Here is a 21,565-nt window from a genome sequence, read left to right as displayed (position 1 = left end):
TGGAAGTGATTTATAAAATCTTTAACCCATTAATCACTGTTGTACATGTTATGGGGCTATACCTGTTTCTACAAGCAAAGTAAAATGGATTAGGATTATCTATTAGGATTTCATGGCAAACCCTAAAATATAAACATGTTCCTTGTATCAGAGAACACAACATCTTAAATGGAGCATCCTCTATGACTAGTACAGAACTTAACAGTAACTTCTCTAGAAGATCTTTTTCAGAAAGAGTCACATCCCACATATTCATGTTCATTTTTCCTTCTCTTTAAGGTTCCCAGGAAGAAGAGGAGAAGCGACCATGAGGAAGAGAAAGAGAGAGCTCATTGCCCTTTATGAGGAGGAGTGGTAAGAGTTTACATCACTGCAGTCACCATACTTGATGAACTTACACCAGCAAATCCATACTGAACCTTACAAACCATCACTACATACATTTTATAATATTTACAGCACAAAACTTATATCAGATTCACCCACGAGGATGAATGTGTCCATCTGTTGATAAGAAACTGTTCACACTAGATATGTTTTGCAGTATATTTTAGATTAACCGGTTAAGGACTAGGCTGTTTTACAGCTAAATGACCAGAGCAAATTTCACAATTTTGCTATGCGCTTCTTTAGATGACTATAACTCAGCATGTGAATAAAGTTCATCTTTGAATTTTACACTCTTTTTAAAGGACAGATAGGGCTTTGTTTTAGTGGCATTTGTCAGTATATATCATTTTTATGTTTTTCTCTAAAGTGGGCAAAATTGGAAAAAAATGCAAGAATTTAGCAATTGCGCCAGTTTATGCTAGCATTTTTCACACACGGTATGGACCACGGACAAAATTAATCTCCTTTCACATTCTTCCACTTCTCCCGTGCATGGGGATACCAAATATGTGTGCCTTATTCACTGTGCGGGCATGTGCCAGGGCTTGGCATAAAAGGAGGCTTTTCGGCCTTTTCGTCCAGGAATTTTGCATTTGATTTTATAGCCGCATACTGTTTTCTGGGGGGTGTAATGCTGCTGAAACATTAGAATCACCCCATAAATGACTTCATTCGCACAAGTAGACCCCACAAGGTTTCCTTCAAGGGGTTTATCATATTTTTAGCAAGTCCAGTTTTCTTCTGAAAGTTTCTTGAATAAGATGGAACAAAAAAAAATCAGCTATTTTTTAGCAAATGCGTCAGTTTAGGCTAGTATTTTTCACATACGGCATAGACCACGGACAAAATTCATCTCCTTTCACATTCTTTCACTTCTCCCGTGCATGGGGATACCAAATATGTGTGCCTTATTCACTGTGCGGTCATGTGCCAGGGCTTGGCATAAAAGGAGGCTTTTCGGCCTTTTCGGTCCAGGAATTTTGAATTTGATTTTATAGCCGCATACGGTTTTCTGGGGGGCGTAATGCTGCTGAAACATTAGAATTACCCCATAAATTACTTCATTCACACAAGTAGACCCCACAAGGTTTCCTTCAAGGGGTTTATCATATTTTTAGCAAGTCCAGTTTTCTTCTGAAAGTTTCTTGAATAAGATGGAACAAAAAAAAATCAGCTATTTTTTAGCAAATGCGTCAGTTTAGGCTAGTATTTTTCACACACGGTATAGACCACGGACAAAATTCATCTCCTTTCACATTCTTCCACTTCTCCCGTGCATGGGGATACCAAATATGTGTGCCTTATTCACTGTGCGGGCATGTGCCAGGGCTTGGCATAAAAGGAGGCTTTTCGGTCCAGGAATTTAGCATTTGATTTTATAGCCGCATACTGTTTTCTGGGGGGCGTAGAGCTGCTGAAACATTAGAATCACCCCATAAATGACTTCATTCACACAAGTAGACCCCACAAGGTTTCCTTCAAGGGGTTTATCATATTTTTAGACAGTCCAGTTTTCTTCTGAAAGTTTCTTGAATAAGATGGAACAAAATAAAATTACCTTTTTTTTTAACAAATGCGTCAGTTTATGCTAGCTTTTTCACACACAAAATGGACCACGGACAAAATTCATCGCATTTCACATTCTTCCACTTCTCCTGTGCATGGGGATACCAAATATGTGTGCTTTATTCACGGGCATGTGCCAGGGCTTGGCATAAAAGGAGGCTTTTTGGCCTTTTCGGTCCAGGAATTCTGCACTTGATTTTATAGCCGCATACTGTTTTCTGGGGGGCCTAATGCTGCTGAAACATTAGAATCACCCCATAAATGACTTCATTCACACAAGTAGACCCCACAAGGTTTCCTTCAAGGGGTTTATCATATTTTTAGACAGTCCAGTTTTCTTCTGAAAGTTTCTTGAATAAGATGGAACAAAATAAAATTACCTTTTATTTTTAACAAATGCGTCAGTTTATGCTAGCTTTTTCACACACAAAATGGACCACGGACAAAATTCATCGCATTTCACATTCTTCCACTTCTCCTGTGCATGGGGATACCAAATATGTGTGCTTTATTCACGGGCATGTGCCAGGGCTTGGCATAAAAGGAGGCTTTTTGGCCTTTTCGGTCCAGGAATTCTGCACTTGATTTTATAGCCGCATACTGTTTTCTGGGGGGCCTAATGCTGCTGAAAGATTAGAATCACCCCATAAATTACTTCATTCACGCAAGTAGACCCCACAAGGTTTTCTTCAAGGGGTTTATCATATTTTTAGACAGTCCAGTTTTCTTCTGAAAGTTTCTTGAATAAGATGGATCAAAATAAAATTAGCAATTTTTTAGCAAATGCGTCAGTTTATACCAGCATTTTTCACACACGGCATAGACCACGGCCAAAATTCATCTCCTTTCACATTCTTCCACTTCTCCTGTGCATGGGGATACCAAATATGTGTGTCTTATTTATCACATAGAGAAGTAGGAGGGCGGACGATAGAAGAAGCTTATTTCACAAATCCCTTTTTTTCAAAGCTGGTTTTACAAAACTCAACAGAGTTTCTATAACACTTCCAAAATATCTGCTCTTGAAGCAGAAATCCCAAAATATTCATCTAGCGGTATAATGGGAATTTATTTTTTGGGGTTTTCTAAAATAAGAAATTGCAGGTTTATGCAAATGGAGCTCTCCAGCAGATAAACTTTAGAGAATATGCAAACATGACATCCACCCCCCACCCACCCATTCCCTCCCTCACCCTTGGAGTAAAATCAGGGGAAAAATCAAAACGTAATGTAGGGCAAATATATTTTCAACGAATTAACTAAAATCTAATAATTCAGAACAGTGTGGTATTTTTTAAAACATGGCTCAATGCACAGGCCTGGTTGTGAGGGACATGAAGGACAGAAATATCGGGAATCTTTGCGGTGCCCGTCTTTTCTGCAGACGCGGCACTTTTTCTGGGGGTTGCTTCTGGTTGGTGTTGGGGGAATCCGACTGATGAAGTGTCTTTCAGTCAGTCGCGTGACATCCTCAGACTGGGGGCATTCTCGGGTGTCCTGAACATCAAAAATGAGGCCTTCAATAATTTTTTCCTGGAAATCCAGGTATGTGTCTCTGCCTCTGTTTTTTTTGTAGAGCACAAATGAGTTGTGGATGGCCACCTGTAACAAATAAATGGCCACTTTTTTGTACCAGGTTTTAGTTTTGCGTTTTACTAAATAAGGCTGTAAAACCTGGTCGCTTAAATCCACCCCCCCCATGTACTTGTTATATTCGGACACGCTCACTGGTTTGTGCTTGTCCGATGTTGCCCCCCTTTCCCTCACTGCCACTGTTCCTGCGGTATGAATCGTGCTTAGCACATACACATCTTTGCGATCCCTGAACTTGACCGCCAGCAATTCTTCAGATGCATAAGCACAGGAGTCCCCCTTTACCATGCGCTTCCCCACTAATTGCTGTGGAAAACCAATTCTGTTTTTGCGCATGGTACCACATGCCCCAGTCCTTGCAGCATGCAAATGCCTAAACAGGGGCACACTGGAATAAAAATTATCACAGTACAGGTGGTACCCCTTGTGAAGCAGAGGCTGCATGATCTCCCACACGATCTTACTGCTGGTGGAAAGATCAGGGGGGCATCCAGGAACATTTATTGTGCGGTCCCGCCCTTCATAAATTCTGAAGGCGGTGGTATATCCTGACCCGCTTTCACACAATTTGTAGAGCTTAACGCCATATCTTGCCCTTTTTGAAGGTAGATATTGGCGAAAGCTAAGTCTGCCATGAAAGTTGAGGAGGGATTCGTCCACACTTACATTCTGCTCAGGGGTGTAGAGTTGCAGAAATAAATTATTCAGGGAATTTATTAACGGTCTTATTTTGAACAACCGATCCCGGTTTGCATCGGTACTTGGGGGGGCCTGTGCGTTGTCATTGAAGTGGAGGAACCTTATTATTGTCTCATAACGAGACCTGGGCATTACTGCAGAATATACTGGGGTGGCTTGGGCGGGTCTTGTTGACCAGTAAGACCTAATGGAGGGCTTTTTGACAATACCCATATTTAGGGTGAGCCCCAAAAATTTTTTTAATTCCAGCAAATTGTTGGGCGTCCAATCTCTGGCATGGGTGGATGAAGGTTTCTGCCTTATATATTGAGTGGCATATAAATTTGTTTCGTGGACAATCTGATTTAGGATGTCGTCCGTTATAAATAAATGGAAGTAATCCATTTGGACAAAATTTGTATTGTCCACGGTTATGCCAGGAGTGGCAGTAAATCCGTGGATTCTAGGCCCAAAAGATGGGGCAGGTGCCCATACAAGAGCCTGGACAGAAGGGACCAGGCTGTCCCGTGCTACAGCGCTACTGCGCTTTCAAGTTCTGCAGTTTCAACTGCATCAGGGACAACGTCCCCTGAAGATGAACCTGAAGTGACGCTGTCATCGTCACTACCTAAAACAGGTTCCATCTCGGACGCCATCTCTGATGCGGTCTCCGACTCAGACCACAGCATGGCGTATGCCTCCTCGGCGCTAAACAACTTCCTCGCCATAACGTAACTAACACTAACACTAACTAAACAAATTGTTTTTGTTTTTTTTTTTTTATATAAAACACACAAACTAACTGCTATATATATCTACACTACCGCTAACAAAAAAATAAACCGCTATTGCTATATATATTATATATATGTGGATATATATATAATTATATACTCCCTACCTGCCTATTCTAATAGAATAAAAGATAGAAAGGTAGATATATAGAAAAAAAGATAGATGGATAGATAGATTGTATAGATAGATAGAAATCTATCTATACAGAGAATGTTTTAGAGTGTAACTGTATTTTTTGTGTAAAACTGTAACTGTAATCTTCTGGCAGCAATTCTCCCGAGTCTCTTCTTCTCCTCAAACTGAAACAATGTTTGAGGAGAAGAAAAGAGGCAGGAGATTTACTGCCAGAAAAGTCTAAATAAAACAAATGTGGTCGCTGTGATAGGTTTTCACAGCGACCACATGTTCAGGGACCATCAGATTGGTCCCTGATACTCTGCCCAGTGCCCAGAGCTGTTGGTAACAGCGTGGGCACAGGGCTGTGTGCACGCGATCGCGTGCACACTGTTTTCTATGCAGAAATGCATGTGATCGCTGTGATTGGTTGTCACAGCGATCACATGTTCAGGGGCCAAAGGATTGACCCCTGACATTCTGCCCAGTGCCCATGGCTGTTAGCAACAGCCAGGGCACAGAGCTGTGTGCACGCGATCGCGCGTGCACAGTCTCTGAAGTGCCGCCGTAAATAGTCTATACGGCGGACTTTAGAGACCCTGACCGCTGGCCGTATATTTACGGCCAGCGGTCGGGAACCTGTTAAAAACAGCAGATTATGTAGTTAAAACACTTGATCATTATGGATCAGTCACCACAAACTGCTGCCAAAATGTATCAGTAATAAAAAGACATACTGCAAAATAACTGCTAGTGTGAATTAGCCCTAAATACATATTAGCCATAAGAAAAAAACTCCATATGCCACCTCATGAAATCATACACAGAGCGAGGTACAGTATTGGCCCATAAACTTCCATGGCTGCTATATTACGCTTCCTTACAACTCAGACTTGTATGGATTCTTAATATGGCCGAGTACATAAGACCTAATATTGTAAAATATCTCTCTCTACTATCACAGTTCAGCATCTGCCATCGAGGGCGAGAGCAAGAAGAAGAGGTCGGATGACCTTATCCTGCTGCCAGAAGAGCGGGCAGCTTTTTTCACACTCCTTGGTAAGACACAATGCAACTTCCAATGGTTCCAACCAGACACATAGTATCATATTTTATCACATGAAATGAATTATTATTTCAATTAATATGGTATAAAAATGTGTTGGGAGAAGTGTCTGACACGCTTCCTACTAGAAAAGTGTTGAAAACCAACGCCAGGTTGGACCTGGCATTATTTTCCCCTACGACAGATTCATCAACATGGTTTAGGCCCTGCTGATGAATATTGCGCATGCTGCCAGGGTGAAGAGACTGGCGGACCATTTGTACCATGTGCCAGTAATATTAAATCTACCCCAATGTTCTTCAGGAATGATACTGTTGAGATACAGATCCGGTCCCTCTAACCGCTCCACGGACGATACGTTTTGAATGTTGCAATGCCCCCGCCCTGATGACTGACAGCTTTCTCCTTATGCACAGTAATAAAGATAAAGCTGTCAGTCATTGGGTGGGTGGGAGAGTGGCAGCTCATGAAAATCCTTTCTCCCAGCGAGATGGGAGCGCTGCAACGCTCTAAATGTACGTTTTCTAAAATCACTGAACTATCAGACATGACAGACCGCTGATATGAGTGTATCGGTCTCTACTTTATGGTGGTCTCAGAGAGGGCAGCATAAAGTCACTGACAGTTACCCTTTTAAAGAGACTCTGTCACCACATTATAAGTGCCCTGTCTATAAGGAGATGGGCGTTGTAATGTAGGTGACAGTAATGCTTTTTATTTAAAAAAACGATCTTTTTTCACAACGTTAGGAACGATTTTGGTTTATGCTAATGAGCTTTCTTAATGCTCAAGTGGGCGTACTTTTACTTTCGACCAAGTGGGCATTGTACAGAGGAGTGCATGACGCTGACCAATCGGCATCATGCACTGCTCTCCATTAATTTACACTGCACTAGCGATATAGATATATCACTATGTGCAGCTACATACACAAGCCCTAACATTACTGCAGTGTCCTGATAATAAATACACATGACCATCCAGGCTGGACGTCATGTGTACTCAGAATCCTGACACTTCTGACTCTTTTTTTGTGAGATTCCGGCAAGTGAAACCAAATCTCGTTTAGCTCTGTGATCTTGCGAGATTTGGTTTCACTTGCCGGAATCTCACAAAAAAAGAGTCAGAAGTGTCAGGATTCTGAGTACACATGACGTCCAGGCTGGATGGTCATGTGTATTCATTATTAGGACACTAGTAATGTTAGGGCTTGTGTATGAGGCTGCACATAGCGATATATCTATATCGCTAGTGCAGTGTAAATGAATGGAGAGGAGTGCATGATGCCGATTGGTCAGCGTCATGCACTCCTCTGTACAACGCCCACTTGGTCGAAAGTAAAAGTACGCCCACTTGGGCATTAAGAAAGCTCATTAGCATAAACCAAAATCGCTCCTAACGTTGTGAAAAAGATCGTTTTTTTAAAATAAAAAGCATTACTGTCACCTACATTACAGCGCCGATCTCCTTATATAGGAGACAGGACACTTATAATGTGGTGACAGAGTCTCTTTAAGTGATTCTGTCTTAACCTCATAAAGACCATCTATAAATGTACTTACTAAACTGCATTTTATTATTTTAGGGTGCAAAATCAGGAAGTATATACTTATCATTGCATGAGGCCTAGTTAGTTGAGGGCCTCATGCAATGGTGTCCAGGGCCATTGCGTTACAAAGTGAATTGCAGCTGCGGCCACATGATGTCTCTTGGCCAATCAGGCTTGGAGATACCATAAATAACACATGCTGCACCCTTTTTAACGGCATCCTATATGGGAGCAATAGCACCCTCTATATAAATCTATAGATACTTGTAGATGCTCTTTATTAAAGGGGTCTGTCTGGTGACACATTCCCTTTAAATGTAAGATTGTTATAATTTAATTGTTCTAAAATAATCCTGTTTCTGCTATTTTTGTAGAAGACAAACACATCAAGTTATTTCTAGCAAGGGACAGGTGCTTTAGGATCTCGGACAAGGTATTATTGTATTGAGGGAAAGAACAGAGCATTTTCCAGATTGAAGAGGATCCATCATATTTACATAAGGGGCTTCTGCGGGTGTAACAGGCCCGGAGATATACTGCACTCTCTAACTCTCCTTCTCATCCCTCCAGTATCTCCTGGCCATGGTCCTCATGTACTTTAGAAGAGCAGGACTGCGTACTGAGGAATATAGAACATATTTCTTTCCATGTCTGTGAGTTTCTTTCATTATTTATATGTGTGTGTGTGTGTGTGTGTGTGTGTATATATATATATATATATATATATATATATATATAAATAAATCCATACAGTATATACACATGTGGAGCACATGACTGGGTACTATACAATTCTCTTACACTAGAGTGTACCCGATATCCTGTTTCCCGTCCTGAACTCTTCAGTACAATCTTGAAATGCTGCGTTATAAAAAATATAGTGAACCAATGCTACAGCTTCTGCTACTGTTGTTATTACCATCATCATCATCATAAATATTGAATTCCGTACATTGTAATATTACTACCCATTAAATCAGCAGTTGGTTCTTTCCATTCTGCTTTCTCTTCTGACATGTTCTATCATTTATTTGGTTTATTTTTTCTTTCTTCCAGGTTTTTAGCCAACCAATTTGAAGAGGACATACCGTTTCATCGAGAGATCTACACCTGGGCCCGAGGATGGAAGTGGACTTTAAAGAAGGAACAGCTACTTCACTTACGCAACCTGTTGCTGATCCGGATGACATTTAGAGCTTGGGTGGACCGGACCACCTGTGATCTGGTTAGTAACATAAAACAGGGAAACTATAAAACTTTGATTAAAGAAGAACTCCCACAAATAGAAGATGAAGCGCTCAGTAATTATTTTTAACCATAGTGTCAGGTATGCCATTGTATTTACAACCAGGGAGCACAAGAAGCTATTTGTGGGAATGCGTCCTTATAAGTCTGCAGTGATTCTAATCAATTATATACTATTTAATTCTAGATCATGGCAGAAGACCCTGACCATTGGGCATGGAAGAGGGAGAGAAAAATCCATCACAGCTGGGCCATACACCGGTTCAGAAGGGATGATGAAGAGCTCCGCATCAAATGCCCATGGATCAGCCCCCTACCCTGCCACCTCTGTAACATCAATCTCCATCCATGCAAGGGGGAAGTGGCTGAAAACATCCTTTCCCAGACAGACACAAAGGAGGAACCCGGAACAGCAGATTCATAAACATCTCTGGTAAGTAAAAAGTTTGAAGGCTTTCAAGTACGAGACATATGAACATGTCTAATAGAATGTGAAAAAGTAGTGGATTATCAAACAATATGCTTTATAGTGTAAAACACACCCCCTCAGGATACATTCTCCATGCAGATAAAACCACGCCATGCTGCGGTTGGTGTTTTTAAATAGCTTATTAATTGACCGCACGATATCGCCGATAATTCCGCATTTTTTTCCTGTAAAATGATTACATGATTATTAATGCCTGCACGGTACTGCGTGTACAACTGCGGTATGACCAGCATAATCGTGTAGCCAATTAATAAAACATCTAAAAACCAATGCCAAAATGTGTGTACTTATTTTTACTTGTTAATGAGTTCATATAGAAGAGCATGATAACAATGATATGTTCATTCCCATAATGAACATGTTAATAAATTTTTTCTCCTATGATTTCTATTAATTTCTTAGATATACTGCTGCTAGGATGGGGACCAAAGCTGCCGGATGTACAAGGAGAACAACTAGAAGACATGATGGATGAAGACCTAAACAAGGAGAAGGAGTTGTATCCTGTATCTACACCTCTAATCCCGCCCAATTCCTGCCCATACACACCCATTTCAGCCCACAGTATCATGTATTCCATAGTGCCTCCCTACAGCATAGTGCACCCCATAGAACCCCATACACAGTTTAATGACCAAATAGATGCCCCCCACAGTATAATGTCCCATATTTCCCCCACACTATAATGCCCCCATAGTGGCCTTTACACACTGTAATGCCTTTATAGTGCCCCACACACAGTATAATGCCCATAGTGCCTCCCCACAGTATAGTGTCCCCCATAGAACCCCACACACAGTATATTGACCACATAGATGCCCCACCCACAGTATAATGTCCCATATTGCCCCCACACACTATAATGCCCCCATAGTGCCCTTTACACACTGTAATGCCTTATTAGTCTCCCCCACACAGTATAATGCCCATAGCGCCTCCCACACAATATAATGTCAAAAAGCTGCCCTCACACAGTATAAAGCCCCCATAGCTGCCATTATACAGTATAATGCCTCCATAGATGCCCCATATAGTGTAATGCCCACACAGTAGCCCCATACAGTATAATGCCCCCACATATGCCCCCATAGAGTATAATGCCCCAATAGTGCCTCATAAATAATTAATATTTACCTACCCCGTTGCCACGACAGGGGTGGGAGATCCCTTTGCTCCTTCACTTTGTGCTATTAGTGTCTTGGCACGACAGGCGTAATAACGTCACTGAATTGCGCCTGTCTGTGCTGAGTCGCTCACTGACGGCGTTACATAGTGAATGGTGAAGCAGGGAGCTCCCTACTTCACCATTGGAATCAACTGTATCTGCGTCCTGAGGACGCAGATGCAGTTAAAAACGGGGCATACCACTGGCTGCCTTGGTCAGCGGGACACCGCCCAGAATCCCGCATTGTCCCACTGATTCCGCGATGGTTGGGAGGTATGTATATATAATCTCACACATATACATACGGTACATTAAAACACTTCAAGATCCCCACCACATTCAATTACTGTACATACACAACCACTAGACAAAAACACCCACCTACAATCACTGTAGTTAGTCACATGCATTCACTCTAGATAGTCACATACACCTTTTATAGCGTTTACCTCCCTTAGTATGCCTAGAGGAAGGGTAGTACAGCAGCCATGGATTCCTTGCAGGTTTCCTCCACTGGGGGTTTTTCCTGCCCTGCGTGTTGCTGTCCGCTCTTCGTGAGTGTTGGGAGGTAACTACACATACACTATACTTCAGACATACACATACACTATAATAAACTTCAGACATACACATACACTATAATAAACTTCACACAAACACATACACTATAATAAACTTCACATTATTTAACATTCTTTACCTTGCCTGAGTCTTTTCTTCTTTTTTTGTGTTTGAAGGAAAACATTATTTACAAACTAAGATCACAATGTGGTTGATGTGAATTCTTCCTTTTGAGGCGATGGCCCACATTTACACAGCACTTTATGTCAGTTTTTTCAAACGTTGACGTGCGATGAAATTGTGTTAAAATTAATGGCTTTTCTCACCATTAACCAAATTTGGAAAGTGACGGGAAAAGATAGCATGGTCACCAAGGAGACTTAGCTTAGGCCATATTTATTAAGGAAACAGTTACAATGGTGCAAATCTGTGCCTGCTCATAGATTTTCGGACTGCTAGAGCCTTCAAGATGCTTTAAATTTATTAAGAGATGTGCACCATTTTAATAAATTTGTCCAGTGGCGTAACTACTGTTGTAGCAGCCACAGCGGCTGCTTTGGGGTCTGCGGCATGAGGGAGCCCATGCCACCCGCTGGCATGGGCCCTCCTTGGCCGGATGCCCCGCTAACAGCTGCCATGGCTGCTACAGCGGTAGCGACACCACTAAACACTACGGCAGAGGAGTTAGGTATCTCCCTGCTCTGCCATTAAAGGGGTTGTCCCACAAAACACATGTATCCCCTATCCACAGGATGGGGGATACATGTGTGATCGCTGGGGGTCTGACCGCTGGGACCCTCAGCGATAAGGAGAACAGGGGACCGAAAGTCCCCCGAAGTGCTCCATGAGAAAAAAAAAAATGTTTTAAAATTTGTGTGAATATATTTATATTTTCAAAATATTTGGAGTTTAACCCCTTAAGGACGCAGCCTAGTTTGGGCCTTAAGGCTCAGAGCCCATTTTTCAAATCTGACATATTTTACTTTATGTGGTAATAACGTCGGAATGCTTAAACCTATCCAAGCGATTCTGAGATTGTTTTCTCGTGACACTTTGGGCTTCATGTTCGTGGTAAAATTTGGTCGATATATTCAGTCTTTGTGAAAAATTGCAAAATTTTGAGAAAATTTAGAAAAAATAGCATTTTTCAGAATTTAAATGCATCTGCTTGAAAAACAGACGGTTATACCACCCAAAATAGTTACTAGTTTACATTTCCCATATGTCTACTTTAGATTGGCATCGTTTTTTGAACATTATTTTATTTTTCTTGGACGTTACAAGGCTTAGAACATAAACAGCAATTTCTCATATTTTTAAGAAAATTTCAAAAGCCTTTTTTTTAAGGTACCTCTTCAGTTCTGAAGTGGATTTGAGGGGCCTATGTATTAGAAACCCCCATAAAACACCCCATTTTAAAAACTAGACCCCTCAAAGTATTCAAAACAGTATATAGAAAGTTTTTTAACCCTTCAGGCATTTCACAGGAATTAAAGCAACGTGGAGGTGAAATTTGCAAATTTCATTTTTTCTGCTGAATTTCAATTTTATAAAAAAAAATTCTGTAACAGGGAAGGTTTTACCAGAGAAACACTACTAAATATGTATTGTCCAGATTCTGCAGTTTTTAGAAATGTCCCACATGTGTCTCTAGTGCGCTCGTGGACTAAAACACAAGCCCCAGAAGCAAAGAAGCACCTAGTGCATTTTGAGGCCTCTTTTTTATTAGAATATATTTTAGGCAGCATGCGAGGTTTGAAGAGGTGTTGAGGTATCAAAGCAATGGAAACCCACCAGAAGTGACCCCATTTTGGAAACTACACCCCTCAAGGAATTCATTTATGGTTTTTGTTATCACTTTGACCGCACAGTTTTTTCACAGCACCTATTTGAATTGGGCTGTGAAATGAAAAAAATGATATTTTTTCCAATAAGATGTCATTTTTGATCACAATTTCTTATTTTAACAGGGAACAACATACCCCATTTTGTTGCCCAATTTGTCCTGAGTGCGACAATACCCCATTTGTGGTGATAAACTGCCGTTTGGGCCCATGGGAGGGCTCAGAAGGAAAGGAGTGCTATGTGTTTGTTGGAGTCCAGATTTTGCTGGATTGGTTTTCGGTTGCCATGTCGCATTTGCAGAGCCCCAGAGGTATCAAAGCAATGGAAACACACCAGAAGTGACCCCATTTTGGAAACTACACCCCTCAAGGAATTCATTTATGGTTTTTGATATCACTTTGACCGCACAGTTTTTTCACAGCACCTATTTGAATTGGGCTGTGAAATGAAAAAAATGATATTTTTTCCAATAAGATGTCATTTTTTATCACAATTTCTTATTTTCACAGGGAACAACATACCCCATTTTGTTGCCCAATTTGTCCTGAGTGCGACAATACCCCATTTGTGGTGATAAACTGCCGTTTGGGCCCATGGGAGGGCTCAGAAGGAAAGGAGTGCTATGTGTTTGTTGGAGTCCAGATTTTGCTGGATTGGTTTTCGGATTGCCATGTCGCATTTGCAGAGCCCCAGAGGTATCAAAGCAATGGAAACCCACCAGAAGTGACCCCATTTTGGAAACTACACCCCTCAAGGAATTCATTTATGGTTTTTGTTATCATTTTGACCGCACAGTTTTTTCACAGCACCTATTTGAATTGGGCTGTGAAATGAAAAAAATGATATTTTTTCCAATAAGATGTCATTTTTTATCACAATTTCTTATTTTCACAGGGAACAACATACCCCATTTTGTTGCCCAATTTGTCCTGAGTGCGGCAATACCCCATTTGTGGTGATAAACTGCCGTTTGGGTCCATGGCAGGGCTCAGAAGGAAAGGAGTGCTATGTGTTTGTTGGAGTCCAGATTTTGCTGGATTGGTTTTCGGTTGCCATGTCGCATTTGCAGAGCCCCAGAGGTATCAAAGCAATAGAAACCCACCAGAAGTGACCCCATTTTGGAAACTACACCCCTCAAGGAATTCATTTATGGTTTTTGTTATCATTTTGACCGCACAGTTTTTTCACAGCACCTATTTGAATTGGGCTGTGAAATGAAAAAAATGATATTTTTTCCAATAAGATGTTATTTTTGATCACAATTTCTTATTTTCACAGGGAACAACATACCCCATTTTGTTGCCCAATTTGTCCTGAGTGCGGCAATACCCCATTTGTGGTGATAAACTGCCGTTTGGATCCATGGGAGGGCTCAGAAGGAAAGGAGTGCTATGTGTTTGTTGGAGTCCAGATTTTGCTGGATTGGTTTTCGGGTTGCCATGTCGCATTTGCAGAGCCCCAGAGGTATCAAAGCAATGGAAACCCACCAGAAGTGACCCCATTTTGGAAACTACACCCCTCAAGGAATTCATTTATGGTTTTTGTTATCATTTTGACCGCACAGTTTTTTCACAGCACCTATTTGAATTGGGCTGTGAAATGAAAAAAATTATATTTTTTCCAATAAGATGTCATTTTTGATCACAATTTCTTATTTTCACAGGGAACAACATACCCAATTTTGTTGCCCAATTTGTCCTGAGTGCGACAATACCCCATTTGTGGTGATAAACTGCCGTTTGGGCCCATGGGAGGGCTCAGAAGGAAAGGAGTGCTATGTGTTTGTTGGAGTCCAGATTTTGCTGGATTGGTTTTCGGTTGCCATGTCGCATTTGCAGAGCCCCAGAGGTATCAAAGCAATGGAAACCCACCAGAAGTGACCCCATTTTGGAAACTACACCCCTCAAGGAATTCATTTATGGTTTTTGTTATCATTTTGACCGCACAGTTTTTTCACAGCACCTATTTGAATTGGGCTGTGAAATGAAAAAAATGATATTTTTTCCAATAAGATGTCATTTTTGATCACAATTTCTTATTTTCACAGGGAACAACATACCCCATTTTGTTGCCCAATTTGTCCTGAGTGCGGCAATACCCCATTTGTGGTGATAAACTGCCGTTTGGGCCCATGGGAGGGCTCAAAAGGAAAGGAGTGCTATGTGTTTGTTGGAGTCCAGATTTTGCTGGATTGGTTTTCGGTTGCCATGTCGCATTTGCAGAGCCCCAGAGGTATCAAAGCAATGGAAACCCACCAGAAGTGACCCCATTTTGGAAACTACACCCCTCAAGGAATTCATTTATGGTTTTTGTTATCATTTTGACCGCACAGTTTTTTCACAGCACCTATTTGAATTGGGCTGTGAAATGAAAAAAATTATATTTTTTCCAATAAGATGTCATTTTTTATCACAATTTCTTATTTTCACAGGGAACAACATACCCCATTTTGTTGCCCAATTTGTCCTGAGTGCGGCAATACCCCATTTGTGGTGATAAACTGCCGTTTGGGTCCATGGCAGGGCTCAGAAGGAAAGGAGTGCTATGTGTTTGTTGGAGTCCAGATTTTGCTGGATTGGTTTTCGGTTGCCATGTCGCATTTGCAGAGCCCCAGAGGTATCAAAGCAATAGAAACCCACCAGAAGTGACCCCATTTTGGAAACTACACCCCTCAAGGAATTCATTTATGGTTTTTGTTATCATTTTGACCGCACAGTTTTTTCACAGCACCTATTTGAATTGGGCTGTGAAATGAAAAAAATGATATTTTTTCCAATAAGATGTTATTTTTGATCACAATTTCTTATTTTCACAGGGAACAACATACCCCATTTTGTTGCCCAATTTGTCCTGAGTGCGGCAATACCCCATTTGTGGTGATAAACTGCCGTTTGGATCCATGGGAGGGCTCAGAAGGAAAGGAGTGCTATGTGTTTGTTGGAGTCCAGATTTTGCTGGATTGGTTTTCGGGTTGCCATGTCGCATTTGCAGAGCCCCAGAGGTATCAAAGCAATGGAAACCCACCAGAAGTGACCCCATTTTGGAAACTACACCCCTCAAGGAATTCATTTATGGTTTTTGTTATCATTTTGACCGCACAGTTTTTTCACAGCACCTATTTGAATTGGGCTGTGAAATGAAAAAAATTATATTTTTTCCAATAAGATGTCATTTTTGATCACAATTTCTTATTTTCACAGGGAACAACATACCCAATTTTGTTGCCCAATTTGTCCTGAGTGCGACAATACCCCATTTGTGGTGATAAACTGCCGTTTGGGCCCATGGGAGGGCTCAGAAGGAAAGGAGTGCTATGTGTTTGTTGGAGTCCAGATTTTGCTGGATTGGTTTTCGGTTGCCATGTCGCATTTGCAGAGCCCCAGAGGTATCAAAGCAATGGAAACCCACGAGAAGTGACCCCATTTTGGAAACTACACCCCTCAAGGAATTCATTTATGGTTTTTGTTATCATTTTGACCGCACAGTTTTTTCACAGCACCTATTTGAATTGGGCTGTGAAATGAAAAAAATGATATTTTTTCCAATAAGATGTCATTTTTGATCACAATTTCTTATTTTCACAGGGAACAACATACCCCATTTTGTTGCCCAATTTGTCCTGAGTGCGGCAATACCCCATTTGTGGTGATAAACTGCCGTTTGGGCCCATGGGAGGGCTCAAAAGGAAAGGAGTGCTATGTGTTTGTTGGAGTCCAGATTTTGCTGGATTGGTTTTCGGTTGCCATGTCGCATTTGCAGAGCCCCAGAGGTATCAAAGCAATGGAAACCCACCAGAAGTGACCCCATTTTGGAAACTACACCCCTCAAGGAATTCATTTATGGTTTTTGTTATCATTTTGACCGCACAGTTTTTTCACAGCACCTATTTGAATTGGGCTGTGAAATGAAAAAAATGATATTTTTTCCAATAAGATGTCATTTTTGATCACAATTTCTTATTTTCACAGGGAACAACATACCCCATTTTTTTGCCCAATTTGTCCTGAGTGCGACAATACCCCATTTGTGGTGATAAACTGCCGTTTGGGCCCATGGGAGGGCTCAGAAGGAAAGGACCACCATTTGGCCTACTGGAGCTTTTCTGGTGCTAAGTCATGTATGCAGAAGCCCCTGAGGTACCAGTACAGTTGAAACCCCCGAGAAGTGACCCCATTTTAAAAACTACACCCCTTAGAAATTCATCTAGAGGTGTAGTGAGCATTTTGACCCCACAGGTACTGTGTAAAAGATAATGCGCAGCAGATGGTGCAGAGTGAGATTTGCAATTTTATATATATATATGCCATTTCAGTGTCCAATATATTGTGCCCAGCATGCGCCACCGGAGATATACACCCCTTAAATTGTAATGTGGGTTCTCCTGGGTACGGCAATACCCTACATGTGTCTGTTATCAGCTGCCTGGGCACATGGCAGGGCTCAGAAGGGAAAGATGAGGGGGATAAGCTGTGCGCAGTGCATCAGGGTAATAAAACTGGTGTAAATTAAAAATCAAGGGATGTATGATAAATTCTAAAACAATCTTTCATACAGAGCCCTGGTTTTTCAGGACACGTGTCACATTGGTATGTTGTGTCCTTCCTTATCCCCCTCTTAGAGCAGACTCTGCACCTCTTTTGATTCTTTCCCTTCTTGGCAGTTTGGGGAACTTCTCCTGGAAAGTGTTGCCCTGGTACGATGCGTGTGGCCTCGCCTCCAGAAGTACTGGGTGCCCCCCCTTCCTGGTCCCTAAATATTAGGTTTTTGATAACCACCTCTTGAAATTCCAGGAAAGTTCCCCTCTGGCCTGCACATCGATGTAGCACGTACGCATTGTACAATGCCATCTGTATGATGTGCACGGCCAGCTTCTTATACCACACCCTCGATTTCCGCATGGCGCTGTAGGGTTTCAGGACTTGATCTGCCAAGTCCACCCCTCCCATGTACCTATTGTAGTCCAGGATGCAGTCTGGTTTGAGGGTCTCTGTACTGGTACCTCGTACAGGTACATGGGTACTGGTGTGGCCATGTATTGTTGTCAATACAAGGACATCTCTCTTGTCCTTGTACTTGACACACAATATGTTGGTGCTAGAATGTGCCCTGCTCTCACCCCTTCTGAGTGTTTGCCCAAGCAGAGTCTTAGGGAGGCCTCTTATATTTCTTCTAGCAGTGCCACATGCCGCAGTACTTCTGGAAGCAAGGCACTTGAAGAGTGGGACGCTAGTATAAAAATGATCCAGGTAGAGGTGGTAACCCTGGTCCAGCAGTGGGTGCACCAAATCCCACACAATTTTTGCATTAATTCCCAGTAAGGGGGGGCATTCTGGGGGCTGAATACTGCTGTCCTTCCCTTCATATATCCTAAACTTGTAGGTATACCCTGATGCACTCTCGCACAGCTTATAGATCTTCACGCCATACCTTGCCCTCTTACTTGGCAGGTACTGGCGGAATTGAAGCCTCCCTTTAAAATGTATCAAGGACTCATCAATGGAAATACACTTCTCGGGGGTGTATGCTTGGGCAAACCGGGCACTGAAATGGTCTAATAGGGGTCTCAGTTTATATAAACGGTCAAAACTGGGGTCATCTCGGGGTGGGCACTGCTCATTATCAGCATAATGCAGGAAGCGAAGTATTGCCTCATAACGCATCCTGGACATGGCCATACGGTACATCGGGGTGTGGTACAAGATGTCCGTGCTCCAGTAGGTCCTAATGGACGGCTTTTTCAGAAGCCCCATGTTCAGGTGAAGTCCCCAGAACTTGCCCAACTCTGCTGCATCTACAGGGGTCCACCTGTTGGATTGGGCATAAAATGATGTGGGGTTCTTACTAATATATTGTTGGGCATATAAATTTGTCTGGGAGACCATTAGTTCTATAAATTCATCAGTGAAGAACTTCTTGAAAAAGTCCATCTCACTGAGCCCTGCCGTGTTAAATTTGATCCCCGGACTGCCCGTATACTCGGGGATTTGGGGCTCATAATTTTCTGGTGTGGGGGTCCATATGGGGTCACTTCGCTCTGGGGCTTCAACTGCGACAGGGTCACTTCTCTCGGGGGTTTCAAGTGTGGTGGAGGTCCTGGGACGTCTCCTAGGTGGTCCCTCCTCTTCATCACTAGATGAGGAGGTTGACAAATAAAAAAGAGTCTCACCATCCGACGAGTCTGTGTCGGAGGCAAGGAATGCATAGGCCTCTTCGGCAGAAAATGACCTTTGGGACATCTTTTTTTATTATTTGTGCGACACGTGTAATTTGTGTGATTAGACACGTGTATTACGTATACAGGAAAAAAATAAATAAATCCCTAACTCAAAGCAATAAGATGCTACTTTTTTTTTTGTATTTTTTGTTTTTTTTAGAGAACAAGTGGCCTTCCCTAACACTAAAGCTAACTAGGGCGAGGGTTCCTAACACTAAAGCTAACTAGATTTTTTTTAACTTCCCTAACGCTAAACCTATCTACGGCGACGATTCCCTGACACTAAAGCTAACTAGATAATTCCGAAATTCCCTGACACTAAGCCTAACTACGGTGACGGGTTCCTGACACTAAACCTAAACTAGAGTATTCTGAGCTTCCCTGACACTAAAGCTAACTACAGTGATAGATCCCTAACGCTAAAACTAACTACGGTGACGGATTCCTGACGCTAAATTCCCTGACACTAAACCTCACTACGCTTTTTGACTGTTCCCTGACACTAACTAACCCTAATACTAAACTAGCTAGATGATAACTTTCTAAAAAAATTTTTTAAATTTTAATAAATTTTAATATCTTTTTTTTGCTTTTTGTATTTTATAAAGAAGAAAAAAATAAAATAATCCACAGGGACCAAAAAATGTGGCCCTGAAGACTAAGCAATGGTCAGTTATTGATCACTGACCAAAAAAACGGGGGTGACAAGGGGAACACAAGGAGGAGGAGGAGGACAGGTGTGGGAAGTGGATGGAGCAAGTGGGAAGTACAAAAAAGTAAGTTTTTGAAACTTTTTTTGATATTTTCTCAGCACAATTCTCCTACGCAACCGCTCTGAACAACTCTCCTACGCCAACAGAGAAGTTCAGGGCGGGTGCGGCAGGATGTGGAGTCTGGGGCAGGAAATGATGTATGCGATCGCCGCTATTGGTTAGTAGTCACTGACTAACCAATAGCAGCGATCGTCGGGGCGGGACCACTTCAATTGGTCCCGGAGTATTGAGCTGTGATAGCGTGCTGTCAGAAACAGCAGTTATCACAGCTCAAGCACGCGCCAGGATTAAATGGCGCCGTGTTTACTCAGGTCAGTACTATTACTGACCTGAGCGCGAACGATGTACTTAGCGCGACGTAATAGTACTGACCTGAGCGCGAAGGGGTTAAAGAATAAAATACATTTTCATAATTTTTCAATGACCCAAGAGTGCCTTGTTATATTCTGATATAATCTTTCTTTTTTGTTTTGCATAAACCTTGGACTTCCAGGGTCTATGTCGGACAGCTCGGTAGAAATAAATGGAGCGCCAGTTGCACTTGTGCACATGCGTGGTCGGTGCGCCTTTTTATTTTTATTGAGTTACAGGACATAGACCCGGAAGTTCAAGGTCTCTCATGGAGCACTTCGGGGGACCTTCAATCTCTTTATCTCTCAGAGTACCAGCGGTCGAACCCCAGCGATCACCCATGTATCCCCTATTCTGTGGATAGGGGATCCATGTGTTTTGTGGCACAACCTATAGGCTACTGGTCGTTTTTTTATTTGGGGGGTTGAGGCAGTATGGCGCTATCTACAGGGGGGGGGGGCTGTATTGCGCTATCTAGAGGGGGGCTGTATGGCGCTATCAACGGGGATGCTGTATGGAGCTATCTACGGGGATGGCTGTATGGTGCTATCTATGGGAGGACTGTATAGCGCTATCTACAGGGGGCTGTGTTTGACAATATCTACAGGGGGCTGTATAGCGCTATCTGCAGGGAGCGCTGTGTGGCAGAATCTACAGGGAAGCACTACCTTCAAGGGGGGATTGTGTGGCACCCAGGGGGGTCTGTTAAAAGTTTGCTATGGGGCCCAGTTTTTCCTGGTTACGCCCCTGCATTTGTCACTCCAACTATCTCTTTTATAAGATACACCAGTCTTGGTAAATTTGGCCCAGTGTCTTATAGAGACAAACTGATCTCTTGGTTCTGGTGAGCCTGATCTACTGTTATTAATGGATGTGAATGCATGTTTTCTCTGTAGTGCCACTCCTTGAGTACTTGTTATCCATTAAAAGTCATTCATTTATTTAATTGCTTGCCTGTAATGCTCCATAGAATCACACTTGATGGCCTTGTAGTTATTGGCTAATAGACATGCTCCACCCTATTTACCCCTAACAGTAGACACAAGGGGACAGTTTTGCTGCCGCATACATATTAAGTTATTGGCAGATACCATTGGCATTGGTGGAATCTGCTGGCAGTTATATAATGTGTTTGCCCAGCTTAACATAGCCATGCATTATAGAAAATGT

The 21,565-nt window shown here is 42.1% G+C and overlaps 1 protein-coding gene across 1 annotated transcript; it reads left to right on the top strand.

The window, feature by feature from the left end:
- Positions 1 to 276: 276 nt before the first annotated feature.
- Positions 277 to 11,327, top strand: LOC142740981 (speedy protein 1-B-like). Its single transcript, XM_075850384.1, has 6 exons — positions 277 to 354; positions 6,101 to 6,195; positions 8,322 to 8,404; positions 8,808 to 8,976; positions 9,184 to 9,429; positions 9,889 to 11,327. Exons 1-5 carry the CDS (start codon positions 342 to 344, stop codon positions 9,418 to 9,420), a joined length of 597 nt encoding a protein of 198 aa, XP_075706499.1. The 5' UTR covers positions 277 to 341; the 3' UTR covers positions 9,421 to 9,429; positions 9,889 to 11,327.
- Positions 11,328 to 21,565: the final 10,238 nt, after the last annotated feature.

This window comes from Rhinoderma darwinii, chromosome 2 (assembly GCF_050947455.1).
Source record: "Rhinoderma darwinii isolate aRhiDar2 chromosome 2, aRhiDar2.hap1, whole genome shotgun sequence".
NCBI classification, from domain to species: Eukaryota; Metazoa; Chordata; class Amphibia; order Anura; family Rhinodermatidae; genus Rhinoderma; species Rhinoderma darwinii.
The sequence above is the reverse complement of the archived record's forward strand: the minus strand, read 5'-3'. Positions and strand labels throughout refer to the sequence as shown.

What these genes read in the sequence shown, in the direction of transcription:
- LOC142740981 (XM_075850384.1), top strand. An exon ending in AGCTTTTTTCACACTCCTTG is followed by an intron (nt 6,196 to 8,321) that starts GTAAGACACAAT and finishes TCATCCCTCCAG; the next exon opens with TATCTCCTGGCCATGGTCCT. An exon ending in ACATATTTCTTTCCATGTCT is followed by an intron (nt 8,405 to 8,807) that starts GTGAGTTTCTTT and finishes TCTTTCTTCCAG; the next exon opens with GTTTTTAGCCAACCAATTTG.